At 40.6% G+C, this 18,804-nt stretch overlaps 1 protein-coding gene across 1 annotated transcript in view; it reads right to left on the minus strand.

The window, feature by feature from the left end:
• LOC128793772 (polycystic kidney disease protein 1-like 2) overlaps positions 1 to 18,804 on the minus strand; it is a 36,130-nt gene that overhangs the window by 4,684 nt on the left and 12,642 nt on the right. The window contains 25 exon segments of the mRNA XM_053953182.1: positions 68 to 195; positions 992 to 1,125; positions 1,218 to 1,545; positions 2,394 to 2,579; positions 3,297 to 3,437; positions 4,135 to 4,231; positions 4,674 to 4,905; positions 5,655 to 5,883; positions 6,783 to 6,996; positions 7,505 to 7,731; positions 7,887 to 8,086; positions 8,586 to 8,732; positions 9,084 to 9,262; positions 9,450 to 9,551; positions 9,773 to 10,003; positions 10,408 to 10,601; positions 10,864 to 11,089; positions 11,754 to 11,888; positions 12,800 to 12,926; positions 13,704 to 13,828; positions 14,841 to 15,023; positions 16,296 to 16,421; positions 17,238 to 17,432; positions 17,915 to 18,060; positions 18,222 to 18,422. Coding sequence (XP_053809157.1) covers positions 68 to 195; positions 992 to 1,125; positions 1,218 to 1,545; positions 2,394 to 2,579; positions 3,297 to 3,437; positions 4,135 to 4,231; positions 4,674 to 4,905; positions 5,655 to 5,883; positions 6,783 to 6,996; positions 7,505 to 7,731; positions 7,887 to 8,086; positions 8,586 to 8,732; positions 9,084 to 9,262; positions 9,450 to 9,551; positions 9,773 to 10,003; positions 10,408 to 10,601; positions 10,864 to 11,089; positions 11,754 to 11,888; positions 12,800 to 12,926; positions 13,704 to 13,828; positions 14,841 to 15,023; positions 16,296 to 16,421; positions 17,238 to 17,432; positions 17,915 to 18,060; positions 18,222 to 18,422 — 4,433 coding nt within the window.

Here is an 18,804-nt window from a genome sequence, read left to right on the forward strand (position 1 = left end):
TTTTGAAAGTGAAATCAACAGCAGACACAAGGTAATGCTCTCAGCCAAACTTTCCAGTGGGCCTCACCTGGACTATCATGTAGTAAACAATAAAGAGGAAATAAATTACTTCTGCTGCAACCACAAAGATGTGGAGGCTGTTGGTGTAGGGGTAGAGCCGGACACTTTGCAGCTCCGCACTTGTGAAGAAGGCTCCTGAAAAACAAACAGGGGTCACCTCAGGGCTCTTTGTGCTTTCATTCAAACAACTCAGTTCACCAGTGAGACTTCTGCACTTGCTTTCACATCAGTGTGAGCCTGAATCCAACCACTGAACTAAGATTTAGACTTGACTATGTGAGTAACCTTATAAGGGTTTGAAATTTTCCTCTAACAGGAATTTCAGAGAGTCAAGGCTTTGAGAATGGTAGTGCTTGTCTGCTTGAGTCTTGTGTGATAGCACAATAGTAATGCAGTAGGACTGAGTTTGGATTGGACTGCAAATGCAGAAATACAGCAGGACTTGGAATTAAAAAAAAAAAAAGCTGAATCTCATTCTAAACCCAAATGAGCTCAGTTTGGGCATTTTCTAATACTTAGACACACCCTAAGGAGGCTGCTGCTCAGATCAAAAGTCATCTGGAACAAAAAAGATAGACTGTTATTTGCATTTCTGTCCTAATATTTTATTGATTTGCTGAAGTGATTAGGAAACAGAAGTTTTCTTGTTCCTGTTGTAAATTCTCGAGATCAAGTTTCAGTGTCATGTTTTCTTCATCAGCAGATGACCACAGCATAAGCAAACATAAGATATTCCATTATGGTCTATATTATTTTGATGCTGCATTTTTCCTAAAAGGTTTAGAAAATTTGCATTGATTCTCTCATGATTAGATTTATTAATACACTTGTCTTTCCTGAAGAAAGGACTAGGAAAATACTGATAGTGTGTAAATCTTCTTTCAGTAGGTGCATTTCTTGCTATAATGTGTAACATAGGAAAGGCTCTCACCTAAAGCATTGCTTTCAAACATCAGGCTTATAATGCAGAACAGGTTCACGTTGGCATTGTAGACTGTAAATTCAACAAACACTGCTCTTGTGAAGGTGTCAAGCCAGACATTGTTGAAAAGGTACTGGAGAATTCTGCCAAAAGAATGTGTAGTCAGTGATCTAATTCATACAGGAATGATGAATCACATGGAGGATGCACTGATAATTTACAATACAAGTGGTACCTGGAGGCATTTTTAGGGTCAGTTCCCAGGTGAATCACATATCCCCCTCCACTATAGATGGCAAGTTTACCCCAGCTGGGGTGTCCTCTCAGTTTGGACTGACTCTGATACTGCCATGCTGAGCTCAAGTCAGAGGAGTTACCAAAGGCTGAGGTATTCCAGTGCTCCCCATAAACTGATGTATCTTCTGTTTGTAGGGAGTATGGAGCACGGCATTCCTCAATTACATGCTGGAGTCTGGGAGAAATAGGGCAGGTGTCTCCTTTCACTCTTACTTGGCGAATTCGAGCACTACCCACCAGCTTGGAATTGCCATCTGTAATGAATCCTAAACAGGAGATGGAAAAGAGCAGCACTGGCAATATGACAAAATTAATAATATTTCTTAATTTCATTTATGATTCACTGATGCATTAATATTTTGCCATATATTCTTTTCTTGGGAACACTGTAAGCAAAATTGTAATGAAAATGAAACCCTCATATTGATTTGAAATGAGTTCTTAAATAACATTCACAATTACAGAGTTCTGTCACCCCCATCTGTATTTTATACAGAAGGAAAGTGAGGCCTGGAGGAGAAAAGTGACTCGCCTTGAGTCCCATAGAAGAGTAGCTTTATGCAGTGCTCATGTGGCCTGTCATGTCCAAAGAACATCTCTGCTAATATATTTTAATAGTTACCTGTAAATGTGAGCTGGAAAATGGGCCATATTTTACTGGATATGGCTGGATAGAAACATGCTGATATTGCATAATTTGCCTTCACATTGATCCAAGTCATGATGCAAACAACTCTCCTGAGGAAAAGCTTTATGGTGCCACCTGTCTGCCATTCTGCCATTCTTTTTTTTTTTTTTTCTTAGTTATGGAGAGAAAGTAGTGTAAAACTTTCTGATATATCTGAATATCTGGAGTAAGTAATAAAAAATGTGAAAAATTTAGCATTGCAGTGAAGAACTTTTGGGTTATATTAAATATAAGGAAAATATCAGGGGATATTTAACTTAGGGTCAAGATGTGGGGTTTTGTTATTCACTGGTATTCCTATTATAAGATTCCTTGCTAGCTTCCTCACAGTCCCTTTCTCCACTCAAATATGCAAGTTAGAGTATTAAAGTATTAAAAATAATGTTTCAGAATCTGGCAAGCTGAAGGGAAACAATGCGACTGCACCTTTATAAGATCCATAAAGATTTTTGAGTAAAGTAGTGTTTGCCCACGTGAAAAAATCCTGGTAACTGTAGACATCATGGAATCCATCTGTAAAGCTGTCCTCAATGTGTTTGTTTAAATAGTAGGAATTGGGATCTCTCTGCCCATAGGCAACCAGTAACAGCATCCATAAAAACCCCAGATAGGCTGGAAAAAAACCAGAAAGAGACAGCACATGTGAGCTCTGGCTTAACAATGCTGTTCAAAATAGATTGCATGAACAATTACTGCTGCCAGCAGCCATTAGGCCAAGGAGGTGCTTTGTAGATTCTGAGTGACCAGTGCTAATGAATGCACCCAAGCTGCTTCATGTGCTGCAGTTTAAGTGTTTCACATTTGGAATATGAGTAGCTGTCAAGAAAATAACTGGGAAGGCTGAATAGAAGTAGTCAGGGTAGCTCCAAATAAAATGACTAGTCTAACTTTGTTCCAAGTAAAGTTGAGGTGTTTTTTTTTTTTTTTTTTTGCCATTGATTTTAGAGGAAATAAAACAGGGGCATAAATCATTATCTATAGATAGTATCTGCTTTTAGAAAGATGGCCTCCATCTGCTCTTTGGTTTCAGCTTCATGTAACTGTTCACCTCCTCCTTTTAGCCTTTCTGCTTTTCTTTAATCTCTCATGTTTGCAATGTGTTTCTTTACCATAAAATGAAGCCTTAGCCACACTTTTAGCTCCAGCTAACATTCCCACCTCCCTGCAGCTCCAGCTGCCAGGGAACAGCCTGTCTCTACATCATAATGGCTGGCAGAAAGCTGAAGATATGCCAAAACTTTGTCACCCAAGAGAACAATATTTTCACTGATGTAAAATTACTGATGAGTATTACTGAATAAAACAAGATCATGTACTTATGGGTAATACCCAGGATTTCTCTGATGAGGGCAAATGCTTTCTGCTCCTTCATGTAGCTGATTTTCATTTTCTCCACATCAGCAGCAGGAGGTGGCCGGTAAATATTGCTTCTACTGTCCCTTCGGACCCCGAAGAGAGGGTGTGAATCACCTGTGAGGGAGAGCAGTGAACCCTGGAATTAGTCAATTGATCATCCATGTCCTGCTTTTTGTTTGTTTGGACTTTCTAAGGAAACATTTCTATCTAACGATTTCCCTCAGGAATACAGAGGATGTGATTTAAAAAATTACTATAGCAATTGTAAGGCAAACAGGGGGGAGGGAAGGAGCTCACAAAAACTGTGTGTTGGGTTTAGGACCAGGTGTGGTCCAGGTGTCTCTCACTAGGCTGAGCATCTCAGAAGGTGGTGTATTCATAGCCTGGGGCTGAGCGGGGAGGAAGCTGTAGATCAGATAACTTTGCTATGCACTACGATTCCTGTCTGCTTGTGAAGGCTTTATTTAGATATGATTGTGACTGCAGAAGCCACTGCTAAGTTTAGGGGAATAATACAGATAATTGTGGCTGTGGAAAAGTATGTAATCTGAGAACATCCATATAGGGCTTAAAGGATGCAGGAAATTTCTTTGTGAGAGGTTTTAGTTATGCTTGTCAGATAAAGACCTACCAGTCTACATGAAGGGTGCATTTTTTACTATTCACTTATTTATTTTCACTAAGTTGTGGAATAGTTAGGGGTTTTGTTGCAAGCCAGTTGAGCTTAGTCACATATTCATTCATAAAGGACTCCAAAAGCTTGGAAATTTCTGCACGTTCTTTAATAATTTGTAAGTTTCCAGGCAGTTACCTGGTGCAGATAAAGGCCCATCAATAGCTGTGTTTTCTTCATCCTCATGTTCCACCTTCTTCAGAACCAGAGCAAAAAAAGCAGCAAATCCCAGCACCTGGAAAGAATCAGCCATAGACTCACCGTATTCCAATTTCATATGAAGAAGCTCAGGCTTTGACCTGCATCCCTTTGGATCCAGGCACTGCAGGAAAACAACTGTGCCTTGGGTTTGTTGAACCCATGCAGCTGAAGCCCATAAACAAGAGAACAGGGCACAGTGCTGGGGTTTGTCCAGCTAAACTGATTCTGTGACACATATTCACTTGTCAGAAACATCATTAAACCCTGACAAAGCAAGGGAGATGAAACTAATGGAGTTAATGTCAGCAAAAACCAACAGAACTCTGTAAACCACCTGCCTGCTCTTGTTTTAAGGGCAAAGACTTCTCATTTTATATCCCAAATCCCGCAGCTCTTTAGAACATGTTACATTGTCTTCCTGCAATGGCAGCAGGTGAGTTCATCTTGACCAGTGGTTGTATTTCTGAGGCTCTCACCTTTAAGGGCTGTGTGATGAAAAGACTTTCCAAGAAGGAGATGACCATGGAGATGAGCCATTTGATGGAATTCTCCTTGCCATAATGGAGTCCGTAGAGCATGGTGAAGAACCCCGACACACTGCTGGTGGCTGCCACAAGGAACCAAGCAATGAACACAAACCACCAGGGCAGCCCTCTGGGAGAAGAACTTTTCTTGTCATCATTGGACAAATTCGGAGTATGGGACCACCTTGAGAGTGAACCAGAAGAGAAAATTCAGTCTGCGATGGAACAGGAACCAAAATTGCAGTCATCAGGTTCACTGGGAATAGGCAACATCTTATGATATAAAATAAAAATATTCTTTTAATTAATGCAGTTATGTAGGATATATGGATACCAAAAAGTACAGTGAGAAAAAATAATTAAGTGTGCAGGGATCAGCTAAAATCAAAATAAATGTGATGGGCTTCTTTACTCCTCAGTTCATGCATAATTGAATCTCCAGTAGAATTATTGACAAAGCTATGAGTGTATTAAATCTGCTGAATGAATCTCTTGTGATCACCATAATGGCCAAGTGACGTGATTAGTGCAATTGTTTTCAATACTTCCAACTTAATTATCATATTTCACAGAACTATTTTTGTCTGCCTATTAATTTTTCTTTATCCATACATTTTAAGAGACTTGTGTGACTTTGGAGCTGGGTGATTATCCCAACCCTTTACTATCATATGACATTTATTGTAACTTTCCACTTTGGAGGCAAAAATGACAAACAGCAATGGTCTGTCATTATTGCCTTTGTGTGCAGTTCACAGTGCATGGCAATTTCTTTGTAGCTCCTGCAGTGTTATAATAGTAAGACTTATTTTTACAGATGTAATAACAGTTATCTAGCACATGTTAAGCAGTAATTATTTGGGCTCTGTCATCCTGCTCAATTTTGAATGCATGACCTGAATTTACTTATACTTAGAGTGAGAACTGGGTTACCCCTCACTGATGGATGCTGATGAGCAGATTTGGTTCTCCAGGAGGTTCTTCATATGCTGAATCTGACAAACAGCTTGTGTGTAACTCTGAGGCATCTGAAATTTATGGGGCCCCAGTAATTCCAGCTCCATCTCTACATGCTGGAGTTGCATGTACAAGCAACGATGGTAATCATTGTATTTCAGCTGGTCACAAATTCTCTTCTCTGGAGTTGGACTTCTTGTTTTTTCTGCAGACAAATATTTATTTATTTATTTACTGAGAAAATAAATAGATTAAAACACTGTTCAGTACAAAGGGTGGTTTCTCTGGAGCTAAAGATCATTAATGTGATGAAGTGAAGACTAACATATGAAAGGACACTAGACCTTAAAGCTCTTCTGCCGGAATGGCCTGGAACTTTTTCTAGAAGGCAACTGAGTTAAACAGCAGTCCTAAAATCTTAATAGACAGGTCAGATCAGATCAACTGTTAATTTGTTCATGGTTTACCTGTGTAATTAGTAGCTTGGAAGACTCCCTGGAAAAGCCAAATATGAGTGTTAATGAAATCAGTGAGGTTGTTTACTCATATATTCTTGTTTAATTGAGAGTCAGACTGAAAGGAACAACAGCATGAGACCAAGAAGAAAACAAAAAATACTGGTCAAAGAGTTTGTGAAACAAGTGATATTTGTGAGTCTTTTAATTTGTAAATGCTGATCCAGCTCCCAAGCCAGACTGGTAGCAAACATTTGATTCTACAGCGTAAGAAACAGGGATTTCTCAGTTGTCTTTACTTAGTTGGGTGCTCAGTGGTGCAGTGAAAGAACAGGAGGCAAAGGGCACATCTTAAAACATGGGAGATTTCTGAACATAGGAAAAAACATAGATATTGGACACTGGAGTAGGTTGTTCCAGTTGAGAATTTGTGGAATCTTCATCCTTGGGGACATTAAGCATCAGACTGATGTGATCTTAGGCAATCCTGCTCCCACTGACCCTGCTCTGAGCAGAGATCCCTTCTAACCTCAGCTATTCCGTGATTCTGTAGTTGCCTTAGAGTCAGAATGTAAGAAGAGCTTGGGTCATCACATCCAGTGCTTTCATTGCAAGGGTCTCAGCAGGTATTTCACAGTGTGTTATTTACCTTGGATATCCATTGCACCCAATGTGACAATTATAGGGCCATCCTTCTTGATCTCTTCATAAAACCCTTGCCCAGCTCTGTTCTGCTGACAGATGATATCCTCAACCAATGACAGGAGTGTGTTGATATTAGCTAATTTTTCAAGGTCTTCTGCTGAGGTGAGAGATGGAGTCTTCAGGGCTTTAAATAGTGAGTTGGCAATTCTTCTTATGTCCTAGGAAAGACAGCAGCAACACAGCAGTGACTCTGGCTGCAGTGGCTTAGGCTGATGTGATCTGACAGTACCACTGGCTGGGAGCTGCACCAACTGCTAAAATCTCCAGAATGGACACAAATAGCACATCCTGCAGTGCTGGATGTGACAGGCAGATTTCAGGGAGTTCAGAAAGGCAGCTTTCAGGGTTCAAAAGGGCAGCGTGCCTGCCTGAGGACCTAAGCTGAGGAAGATGTGGTCCATGATACCTTTTATCTTCACTGTCTTGCTTAGTGTTTGCTCTAACTGCTGAACACAGTGATTTGGTCATGCAATAACTGTGCAAGGGCTGGGATGTACAAAGGCAGACCTTAATGAAGGATGGCATTTAGGTGGGCACTTTGCACCAGTGGTAATTGGCTTTTCTCTTCAGACAGGCTGAAGAGCATCGAAACAGGGAAATTTGTGGAGCCGGGGAAGGCGGTAGTGTGTGGCAGCAGAGGGCAGTGCAGGACTCACTGGGACTTGCCTTTGTCACAGCCTCTGGAGTGAGAGAGGCAGCCTGGGTGGCCCCTGGGGTGGGAAGCAGGCTTGGAGACACTCGGCTATTCTTTCCCGGCTTCTTCTCTCTGCCCTGCTGGGCTGGCCGGGGTCGAATGTTCCTGAAGATCTGCACAATGAGCAGGTTGATGGGAAACATGAGGAGGGAGCTCTCAAAGCCAATCATCACTTCCTGCCATGTGAACTCGATCTTACCTGTCAAGATCAAACAGAGCAGAGAAGGAAAAATAACCCCAAGCAAAATAAACCATCAAGTCTCTCTCTTGTGAAAAAAACAATTTAATCAACTCTTGCTTCCAGATTCTGCTGTCTCTCTATTTGCCTGCCCAAGCAATGGTGAGGATTGTTACCCAAATCCATTTTCTGCTCAGCAGGATCCTTTGGCACACCCCAGAACATGATGCTGGTCAGCATGGTGCAGAGGAGCAGTGAGAAGCAACAGGACACGCGCTGGGCTCGTGTGAAGGAGCTTCGTGGGGAGCGGCTGAAAACTGAGTACCAGATGTGCCCATCCTGGAAACCCTTGGAGGTCTTCATGAAAAACAGATTTCTGGGAAGGAGAAGAGGGAAATCAAATGGATATGTGGAAAGGAGAGGGAAGAACCCTAATTCGGGGTCCCAACCTGTTTATGCTTCTAGGCACTATCAGCAGAAGTAATAACTAGGAGAAATTATCAAGTATCATGGCTTGATTTGCATAGAATGGTCATAGCTACTTATGTCCTTTTCTTTTGGACACAGCATAGGGGGAAAGAGAATAGTTCCGATTTAAATTGTTAAAATAATTACACTTAAGAGAAGATGTTTGGGTTTCTGTAGCTTTGTCAGGCTATCCTTCTTTAGCACCAATATTTTCACTATGGTACTACTGTTAGGGTAATGATTTATGTAACCATCATCCCTCTCTCCCTTATTCAGAGCCCTTTAAGGACAGAGGAAAGACCTTCCTTGTTTTAATTTTTTTCTAGGGCTTTGGTCTGGTTTTTTCATGCCTATTGTTCCGGACTGACTGCTATCAAGAGTAAAAAAATCCATGAAATAGGAGGTACCTGAACTGCTTCATGTCCTGTTCTGTTGCTACTGGGAACACTTTATCTAGGACACATTCTCCAATATCAATGGCTAGCCAAGAGTTACAGAGGAAGTACCATTTCTGATCCCATGCCAGGTCATGGACTAATACTCGATTCACATACCTGTTGGAAAAACACACAGGGCATGGTCACATACCACTGAGAGTGTGAAATCCAGAGCTCAACAAGACTGTGGAGGACCAACTCTGGCCTTCAGCTACTTGGGGTGACTAAACTGTAAGGCACAAGACATATCCCATCCTGTACTGGACATGGGATACGGGAAGCACTCCTGGTCCTGCACTTTAGGCTATTATTTGGTCTATTCAGCTGCAAAAACTAGAATCTAACACTTCTTTTCTTTCTAGAACTGCAGAAAGGATAATTTTCAAGTGCTAGAAAGGGAAAGCTGTTACCATTATAAAAAGTTATTTGTGGATTTTTACTTCCCAGGATCTCTAGACCTTCACTTACCAGGATGGACTGTCCCCTGAATTATCATGCCACAATCTAATACTCTGCAGTTCCCCAAGAGGGAAGAAGGTACAGAGGAGGAAAACATCCACTCCTCCACGTTCAAAGACTGGCGTATCAGGATCATTTAGATGGTGAGGCTCACTCTCTCCATCCAGTCCATACAGGGTGAGAGTCACCTGGAAAATAAAAATGCAAAATGAAGATTTGCACGTCTCAATCCTAAGTGTGATTATTTCTCCTTTCATTAAACCTAAGGGCTTTCTGTCTCAGACAGAGTTGTCCTGTTTAATAGCCTCAGGTGCTCTATTATTTATCCAGTTCTCTAAGCAAATAAACTCTCCTCCCACACAGTGCCACTGATACCTTGGAGGTTGTGGCTGCACCACGGCGGTGTCCTGTGAAAACGGTCACAAGGTAACGGTACTGAGCAAAGGGGTCATTGTCTTCCAGGACTGTGATTTTCACCTGCAGAGCCACACAACACAGGCAGCATGTTAGCTGTCCTGTAAGAACAGATTCCTGAAAGCTGTGAGTAGGAATTTGTGATCTTGTGAACAATGTTTACTTACCAGTAAACAGAGAGTTACAGGGAAAGGAGTAGGATTGGTTAAAGACTTCCTATTAAAACAGGCTAGGCATGGTGGGAATTGGCCTGAATACATTGACTTTATTAGCTGGAGACTTACTTTGGCATCATCCTGGATGTCTTTCCTTCGAGCCCAAATAACTACAAGCACATATATCAGAAAAATGCATCCTACAGTTGTCACCACCACAGGATTGTCCACGAATGTACCAAACAGCTGTGCTGTTTTGCTGACATCTATGGCATTGGGTATGACAAAGAATGAGCTCCCAAAGAAGGTCAGATGGTTGCAGAGGCACTGTGTGCTGCTAGGATTTGTTTTTGGTCCTACCTGAAACCCAGAAAAGATTTCTGATAAAACATCTGCCTTCAAAGTATTAGATGACTTACCAAGCAAATGAAAAGACAGTGCTGAGACTGGTAATTTAGTGTAGAGAGCTGCTGCACACCAAATTGTTCAAGTTCCAATAAGGAATATTAATTCTAACACTTAACCTGTAATGGGCATTACAATATATTATGGCCTTGTCAGAATGGTTCAATTTCTTATATAGAAGTTCATCCCAAGAAATGGGAATGTTGTTTAAAGGTTAGTTCAATATGACTAAACTTCCTGACTTTATTAAAACATCACAGAATGATCTTGTTTCATGGTGTCAGTTACTACAGATGGTGGTTATGAGGGCTGGCTTTGAAGTGTGTAACAGGCACATTGTTTTGTTTTGCTCTACTTACATGACATCCATAGCTGTTCCAGCCTCCCTGGTGCTCATCCCAAAATACACAGCGGGATGCAAAGCAAGTGGCATTTATGGTTAACCCCTCGTAGACTGTTGAATCCATTACCATATCTTGTAAAACCATGAAATAGTAGGTTCCCTCTCCAAAAATGAGTTCTTCTGGGCTGAGAACCCAGCTGTTCATCTCACCTTGAACATAAATATTTTCGTTTCAATGTATCTATAGAAGGCTAATTCAGAAGCATACATGTAATAAATGAACCAAAGAAACAGGCATGAAATCATTCTTAGCAACTCATTGATCAAATCACCCCAATCTTTGCTCTTGTTAATAAACATTTTATTCAAGAGATTGGAACATTGAAGCATGAGGTTTCTTTCCAGCTAGACACCTGAACTCATAGTCAAGGCTCATTCTGCAAGTTTATGAGTCACTAACCACTTATCTTACCTCCAGAAGTTTTCTTATAGAACAGATGATTTTTCATATCATAGCTGGTTTCATTTGGGTGATAACCATACCCCAAGAAAAGTATTAGTGGAATGTCGTGTTCAGATTCCAGGTGGATCACTATAGATGTGTTTTCTGAGGTAACATTGACTTGAAAAGTGCTATAATTGCCCAGATTCAACAGAATCTTATCTTCCCGTGTTGCTGAAAGCCTTGGTAATATGATCTGTTTTTAAACAAAAAGACATAGGTTTAAATACAGAAAAGCATTTTTCTTCTTAGCGTGCAGCCACATGCTAGATTATCTTTTTTCACAACATCAGGAAAGCATGGCCAGCAAAAATACCACTTTCAAAGTAATTTTCTTTTTAATGTCAACTAACCTCTGAAAAATTAATGTGAAATCTGTGTAGACCCATCACAAAACCTAGGGTTAGGGTTAGTGTTAGGGTTAGTGCATTTCTGAACTGAGACCTGTGATTATGACTGAGACATTGGCTATGAGTGATTTAGATGTCAGTTTATACACGGGCTAGGAAGCCAAAGAGTAGCACAATAAATACAGTAGTTAGTTGATGAAATCAGACTTCACATTCTGCTTTGGGATGAATGTAATCTGGAATCTATTTCCACAACCATTAGCATTCTTTCATTTAAAGGAAGAATAAAATGCCTCCTTTTCAAGAAAAGACAGAAATACTTGGGGTTTTTTTTCTACCACATCACAGAAATCCCTCCATCTCAACTACAGACTGCATCAGCCCATTATCTAATGTAATGAACACTACCAGAATTTGTGTTCACCTCACAAATAACACAAATGACAGTTTGTTAATGGAGGGAGGAAAAATATGGGAAAGAGGGTGAGAGTTAGGAAATAGTGGCTTTACCTCAATGTTCTCTTTGAGGTTGCTGACTGGTATGATCAAACCATCCAGACCAGTTAGACTTAGACCTCCCACTGTTCCACTGATGTCAAAACTGCTGTCACGGGAGAAAAAGGGATTCATGGCAAAGCTCACCATCTGTTAGAAGACATTAACAATCAGACAACTGAGCTATTGTTGTTACCAGATATTCAGTATTGTCAGTATTTCATTTTATTCACATCCTGAATTGCTGAATAGTGAAAGAATGAGCTCAGACCCAAATAGAAGTAAACTTCCAAGCATCCAGCTTTAAATAAGACTCTACCTTATCTCTAAGGTGGGTCTATAAACCTTGAAAGTGATTTTCATTCTGAAATGTGTACAACAATCTTTATTGTTTTCATACAGTGTGACACCTTTTTGGCAGAGTTGGAAAAAGTGCAATGAAAAAAAAATGTTTGCAGGTATTTTAGAGGTCTTGTGAAAGGGTCAAACCAACCAGAGAGATCTTCAGAAAATTAATTATGAAAATATGACAATTATATGCTATCTATTGTTCTGAGAGAAAAAACACCACATCCTAATTCAGATGGGGGCTGTGCTACCATCAGCACATTTGTCTCCTGCAGGATCTGAGTGCCCACACTCAGGTGTTTCTTGCTGGGATGAAAGAAGACTGCTGTAGGTTAGTCTGAATGTGATATGGAGTCTGAGCTGTTGCATTCTCCTCAGAGCATAAGATGTAAGCAAACAGCAAATAGATGTGTAGGTATTGATTCATTCCAGCGCCTGCTCCTGCCATATACGTGTGAATCAGAGCGTATGCAAGAGGCTGATGGGATGGGGAATTTAAGAATTCAGTTGTCCTTAACTTGCTCAACCAACCTTATGCAATTAAGATAAATGAAGGCTTCTTTGACCAATAATTTCAAATAATTTTCTTGGCATGACAGGAAGAATGGTGTGTGCTTGTGTGGTCATTGTGAAAGGATAAATGATGCTAAAACCATTGCATCAGGAATGTAAGCTGGTTATCAAATAGAGTTAGATAAAAGCTGTTTACTTGCCCTTATATCCACTGTTTCACCATCAACTCCTGAAACATTGAGAGAGGAAGCAGGTGGGAGAGTAAAGCTGGCAGAGCTGGAATTGGAGATGTTAATGGATGTGCTATCCATGTTTTCTGTTTGTAATCTGTCCAGTTATGGTTGGGCAAAAGCAAAGCAGAATAAAAGAGAAAAAAATAATAAAAGGAAAAAACACACCAGAAAAGACCCAAACATCAATAGCATGGACTTCATATCTACAGAGAAATCTTTCTCTCTTTAAGGATATAATTTAGTTGCAAAACTATTTCTAAGTCTGCCAGTACATGGATCTGTCCCTGATGCAGTATTCCGTGTAAACCTACCATAGAATCATCACAAAAGGGGTGGAATTGGCATATCTGGAGAGGAAGCTTTACCAAGGTGTACTTATTTGAAAGACTTGGTTTCTGTGTGAACATGCTCTTGATTTGAATGCACAGTTTGATGTGGATGAAAACCAGGCTCTCGGGGAACAATTTAGGGATGATTATAGGGAATGGAAAATGCTCGTCAGACTCCTCAGAATTATATTTGCTTCTGCCAAGCTGCTTACAGTTCCACATAACATGTCATTATTGGCAACTTGGAAAAGAAACCATTAGCTGGTATGATATGAGTTTTCTACATAATTCCAAAAGTAAGTGACTACTGCCTCATTCAGGAAATTGTAGCAAATTCTCTGCTGGTTAAAGAACACACAGCATGGGAATTTCTGCTCCTGCAGTCCAAACTGTTCTTACTATCAGTCACTAACAACAGACTTGTTACACTATTGAAATTGTCATTATGCTAGAATATTTAGTTCCAAACATTCTGTTTAAGCACAATGGAATTGACATTTGTAGCTCTCAGAAGCTTCAGTGGGGGACACTGCAGCTTTTACCTGTGCATGTACATTGTGGCAGAGGGAGAGGTGAGGACTGTTGGCTCATCACCTGGTGCCTTCCCAAACAGAAGGGCACTCTGGAGATTTTCAACTGTACTCAGGAGCTGGTGTGACACTGAACTCTGGAAAAGAATTGGAGGAGGAAATTTACAACAAAGGTACTCAGGATTATCAAGCTGCACATTATTTGTACTTGCTTCCATTTAATTTTGGTGTCTTACTAAGCTGACTAACTTGGTGATAAGCTTCCTAGTCTCAGAGAAAGCTATTCTATTGCAATTCAGTTTCTGTAATTCTCATTGAAACATTGCAGATGGCAAATAAATGCCTTACAGATTTTACTCCTATATTGTTACATTTATAACTTCTGTACATTGAAATACATTGAATTGAAGCATGACGTCTATCAATATATTCATGTGCTTTTGTGTATTAATGCCCTTAGCTGCACATGTTAGTATTTTGTTACTTGGAAAAGCAAGACCTAATTACATATTAATTGTGTATTATTAGTGGGTTATTGTTGGAAAACTTGTCCAGTTGATAATCCTTTCTCTCAGATTTATTTCATCCCTACTGCCTTGCAGTGATGAAATTAAGGTATGTTCAGCCCAGGAAACTCATAGAGTTAGCTGTGACAATTCACATATTGCTAGGAAGGGGTAGGACAAAATAGATATGTTGTGTCTTTCTGAACAGATAATCAGAGCTTTCTGCAAAAGTGTCAGCAGCAGCCAGAGCTGCTTCAAGCTGTGAAGAAGTGGTGGCAATCATGAATATTTAATACCTGTGGCTTCCTTGAATTATGGGGCAAAAGGAGGGGATAGAAGCAAATCTGAAAAAAATCACAATGTGCTTGTCATGGATTAGAGGTCAGAGCTGATGCTGTGTTCTCTGTCCTGTTCAGCTTTCAATGTAACAAGTCTTAAGAGGCCTCTATCTTCATTAACAGATATTCAATCTAACATGTCTAACTGGGGAGAAGTTTCCTCTCATATTCAAGTCCATCATGGTGTCACAGTGAACCCTTCCCAGTGGAAAGGTAAAAATACAAGAGACAGCAAAGATTTTAAAAACCTCCCAAAGCAAATATTCACACACAGTACAGTATAAACTGGACCAAATCTAAATTACCTGTTTTGCTTCTGGCACTGAAGTGTTCCCAGCTCTGATTTCTACAGAAGCTTTAAGAACACTGCTCACTGCATTAAACAGATAGTTGGCTGCTTCCTTTAACTCCTGACCATCTCTGCTGTGCTCTGTGTTTACAGCAAGCAAAGAGGCACTGACATGTTTCAGAGTGTTGCTGGCTTCCACCTGCAGGAGAAACACAGGGAGCAGTTTATATGTACTGGCACTACAAATGACAGAAGTGACACTTGTGTCATTTACTGAAAATTGCAACAGCACTAATCTTTTTGGACTATTAGTGGGTAATGCCATTTTTACTATTATTATTTGTGCTGGAGTAATACTTCAAATGCTAATAAAGATGATATACTGGATGGTACACCAAAATGGAATACAGGCATGAAAAATGCAGCCTGCTTCTACAGATGTAATCCATAAAAAGATTAGTAACATCTGAAAGAAGCTTGTCTGTCAAACCCTGGGCGAGGATAGCTTTTAGATTTACAGTAAAGTAGTAAATTAGATTATAAGTTTCTATCTTAGTGCCAAAGTGCTAAGTGCCAAAGGAGAATGAGTTTTACAATTTTTATTTTGTGCCTGGATGCAGCTTTGGGACTGGGAAAGCATTGGCCAGATTTTAGCCCAGCATAGTGAAGGAGCCAAGCAAATTCACTGCAGGCTTGGACACATCCATCCCCACAGCCTGTGAACACTGAGCAGCCTTTCTCTAGGGTAAGAGCTGGATCTGAGCTGTGTTCTTGTCTTGCCAAAGTTAACCACTTCCTGCTGAAATGCTCCCAAGCCATTGTCTGGCTCCAACTCTATAATACATCGAAATCAGGACAGCTCTTTTTATTGCCTGCATATTTGGGAAACTTCCCCCAGTGACAGTTTGTTCTGTCCTGCCATATGCTCACCCTGTAACCATAAATAGCATCATCTACTAATAATGCCTTGTTCCCAGACAAGACTCAAGAGATACTTTTGTGAGCTCAACCTGCACATTTGTGCCCAGCTCCTCTGGGTGCTGACATGTTCCTTGACCATTGCCTATGTGCATTTTGTGCAGTGCCAGGACCAGGGATGAATGAATGTGGGCAATTCTAGAAAAACCCTCACGGGGCAGTTCTTCTTCAAGGTTCTAAAAGTGCTTTACAAGAGAAAACATGCACCCTAACATGTTTCTGACTAAAAGTTAAGGATTCTTAATAACAAAAATGTATGATAAATGTAATGGTCATAGCCTGGACTGTAGAGTTTGCTGAGACAATATCTGAGACTTGAATTTACTTACTCTAAACAGAGTCAAATACTGCTAGTCAAAATACACATACTGGTACAGTTGAAAAAATGGGTAAGAACAGATAATTATAAGGCACTGAAACTCTTCCAAGGTCAGTGGGATAATTAGAGTCTCTGCTATTAGTGTGAGGAGATATAAGATGAATTGCTTCTTACCTGTGCTGAGACAGACAGCTCTTCACTCCTGTAAGTGATTTCTTTCAATACCTCTGACATCTTCAGAGCAGTCTGCATTGATGTTATGTTAACAACAGAGAGAGTTGTCAGCATCAGCCCTCGGAGCTTGGGATGAAAAGGGATAATTAGGCAAAGGAACAAGATGCTAATTAGGACTGTGAAAGTAGTGCTGTGTATTGACAGCCAGGCTTGCTTTAAGTTATGCAGTAGAGTAAGGCTCCACAACAAGGATTATTTGAGCTGATATTATAGCTCTACTGACAAGGTGCTACTTGCCCTAGTAATTATATAATCACGAGTTTTATGTTACCTCCCAGCACAGAGAATTCATACACTTAACATCCATTAACAGCAAGGAGAGTTACTTGTGAGAATTTGTACTAATGTATGTGAATTACTGTGTAAATGCCACTTCCAGAGAAAGCAGAGCCATGTGTGATTGATGTTATTCAAATAATGAATCTTAACTGATGGATACATTCTCTCGATCTCTTCATCTGAGGCACTCAAAGCACTGTACAAATATCAGCTTATGACTGAAACATCAACTGGTGGCTCGAGTGGACTAAAGAAAATTACCTGGCATCTAGTGCTTTTGGGGAAAATTGGATAGGATATTTATCCCACTGGAGATGCCATTTTATTGAAGTTTAAATTGCTTTGGAAAATCAGGTTTAGATTAACTAGTTTAAATCAATGAAATAACAATTGAGAATTAACTGTTTTAGTGATAAGTGATAAAACAAATAATTTATGTAGACAAATAGTGAAAACTAGCTGAAACCTGTGCCAAACACTAGAAACTTGAAACGTTCATTGATTTCAAGTAGTGATATGTGAGCTTTTTATTACTTAAGAGCTGTCAAAAAATATGAAGAGTCCATTATATGACATTTTACTGCAAGAAAATATTTTGCTGACCTCTTTTCGTGTGTTTGTCTGTAAAGACATGTTAAAACTTTCCTCTTGGATCTGCTGATTAAGGACAGATGTCACTGACTTGTAGAGCTGGAAGAGACTCATGCTGTTGTTCCCATCTTTTAGGATGGTGTTTGCCTTCTCAGATACCACAGCCTGCAGGGTCAGGTTCCCATCCATCATATCTGCAGGTCCAACCTGGTGAAGGAATCAGATATGCTCTCAACATTGCCAAGGGTGTTATAATTTTCTTCCAACAGCTTCCATGATCATCTTAATAACAGCCTAGATAGAGTGGGACATAAAACTTCATGTTCCCATTTTAAATGTTTTATTTTTAATGGCCTGATAAGGATCTCCTTACTGTGGCACTGGGGAAGAAGCAGGAGGCTTTTGGGGCTTTTGGGGAATTACAGAGTAATTCCAGACTCAGTAAATAGGTTTACACTGCTCAATCAATGTCCAAACAATTATTTTAGACTTTTGTTCTAGAATAAAGGGCAGTGGAAGACCTTTTGACATTGAGCACTCAGAGAATAGTCTCTGTTAGGTAGAAAAATGGTGATTATGGCACATTCAGATGGAAGTAGTATATCTAAAACAGGAATAAGCTCCAAAAGTCAGTTTTGGGTTAGTTATCCACTTGAGAGTTCCTGAAACTAATTAATTCTACTGTGTACCTTCACTGAAGTATTTGTTTGAACTGTATCACCGACGTTGTTGCTAACAATAATTGTCACATGTAAAATGAAATTATTTTCCTCTTCTCCAAGTGGAAGATAAACTGGGAAGAGTTCAGGATCTGGGCTACAATCCAGGAGAGAATCTGAAATGGGAAAGAAGGGGTCAGGGAGCAGACACCACAGAGACACCACCTGCTCTCTGAGAACAGGGGACTCAGAGCATGTTCACTCTCGAGGAGTGCAGAGCAGGGCAGGTTGTGCCTTTGCTCTTGTCAGAAGCCAAACAGCTGTCCTGGGGACTTACCCGGTGTCACATAGAAGCAATATGTGAGCTGCCTGCTAGGACTGGCCTGGCCCGACCCTTCCGAGCCGGGAGCGCTGCAGGAGACTCTGAAGGCGGTGAGCACCGACCCGTGCTCGGGACTCACGGCACAGCCGGGGGCTTCGGGCGGGGGCACGGTGCTCACCAGGAACGATCGCTCCCCGTAGCGTCGCTCAGTCGCGGCTGGCAGTGGAGGGAGCAGAGCGTCAGGCAGGACCGTGCCCCAGCCCTGCATCGCGCCCACCGGGCTGGCTGCTCGGGCACGCACACGGCAGGCTGGGCTAACGAGGAATGAAATCCTGCTACTGCATAAACCGTATCAGCAGAAGAGCTATTTCAAATATCTTAATGTCTGCATTATAAAGCAAAGCGCAATTACTTGATCAAGCATTTAGCATGACTTTGTTTCAGGTGAGCCTTAATGAAGTTATTAACAGCTTGGAGTAAGATAACTGAATTTCTTCTGCTGTGTGACACCCCAGAACAAACTTATATCCTCATTATTTTAAAGAAATCACGTATCAAGTAACACCTTCATATTTGTCAGTGAGGCTATGCATGTGTG

Source organism: Vidua chalybeata, chromosome 11 (assembly GCF_026979565.1).
Source record: "Vidua chalybeata isolate OUT-0048 chromosome 11, bVidCha1 merged haplotype, whole genome shotgun sequence".
NCBI lineage: Eukaryota > Metazoa > Chordata > Aves > Passeriformes > Viduidae > Vidua > Vidua chalybeata.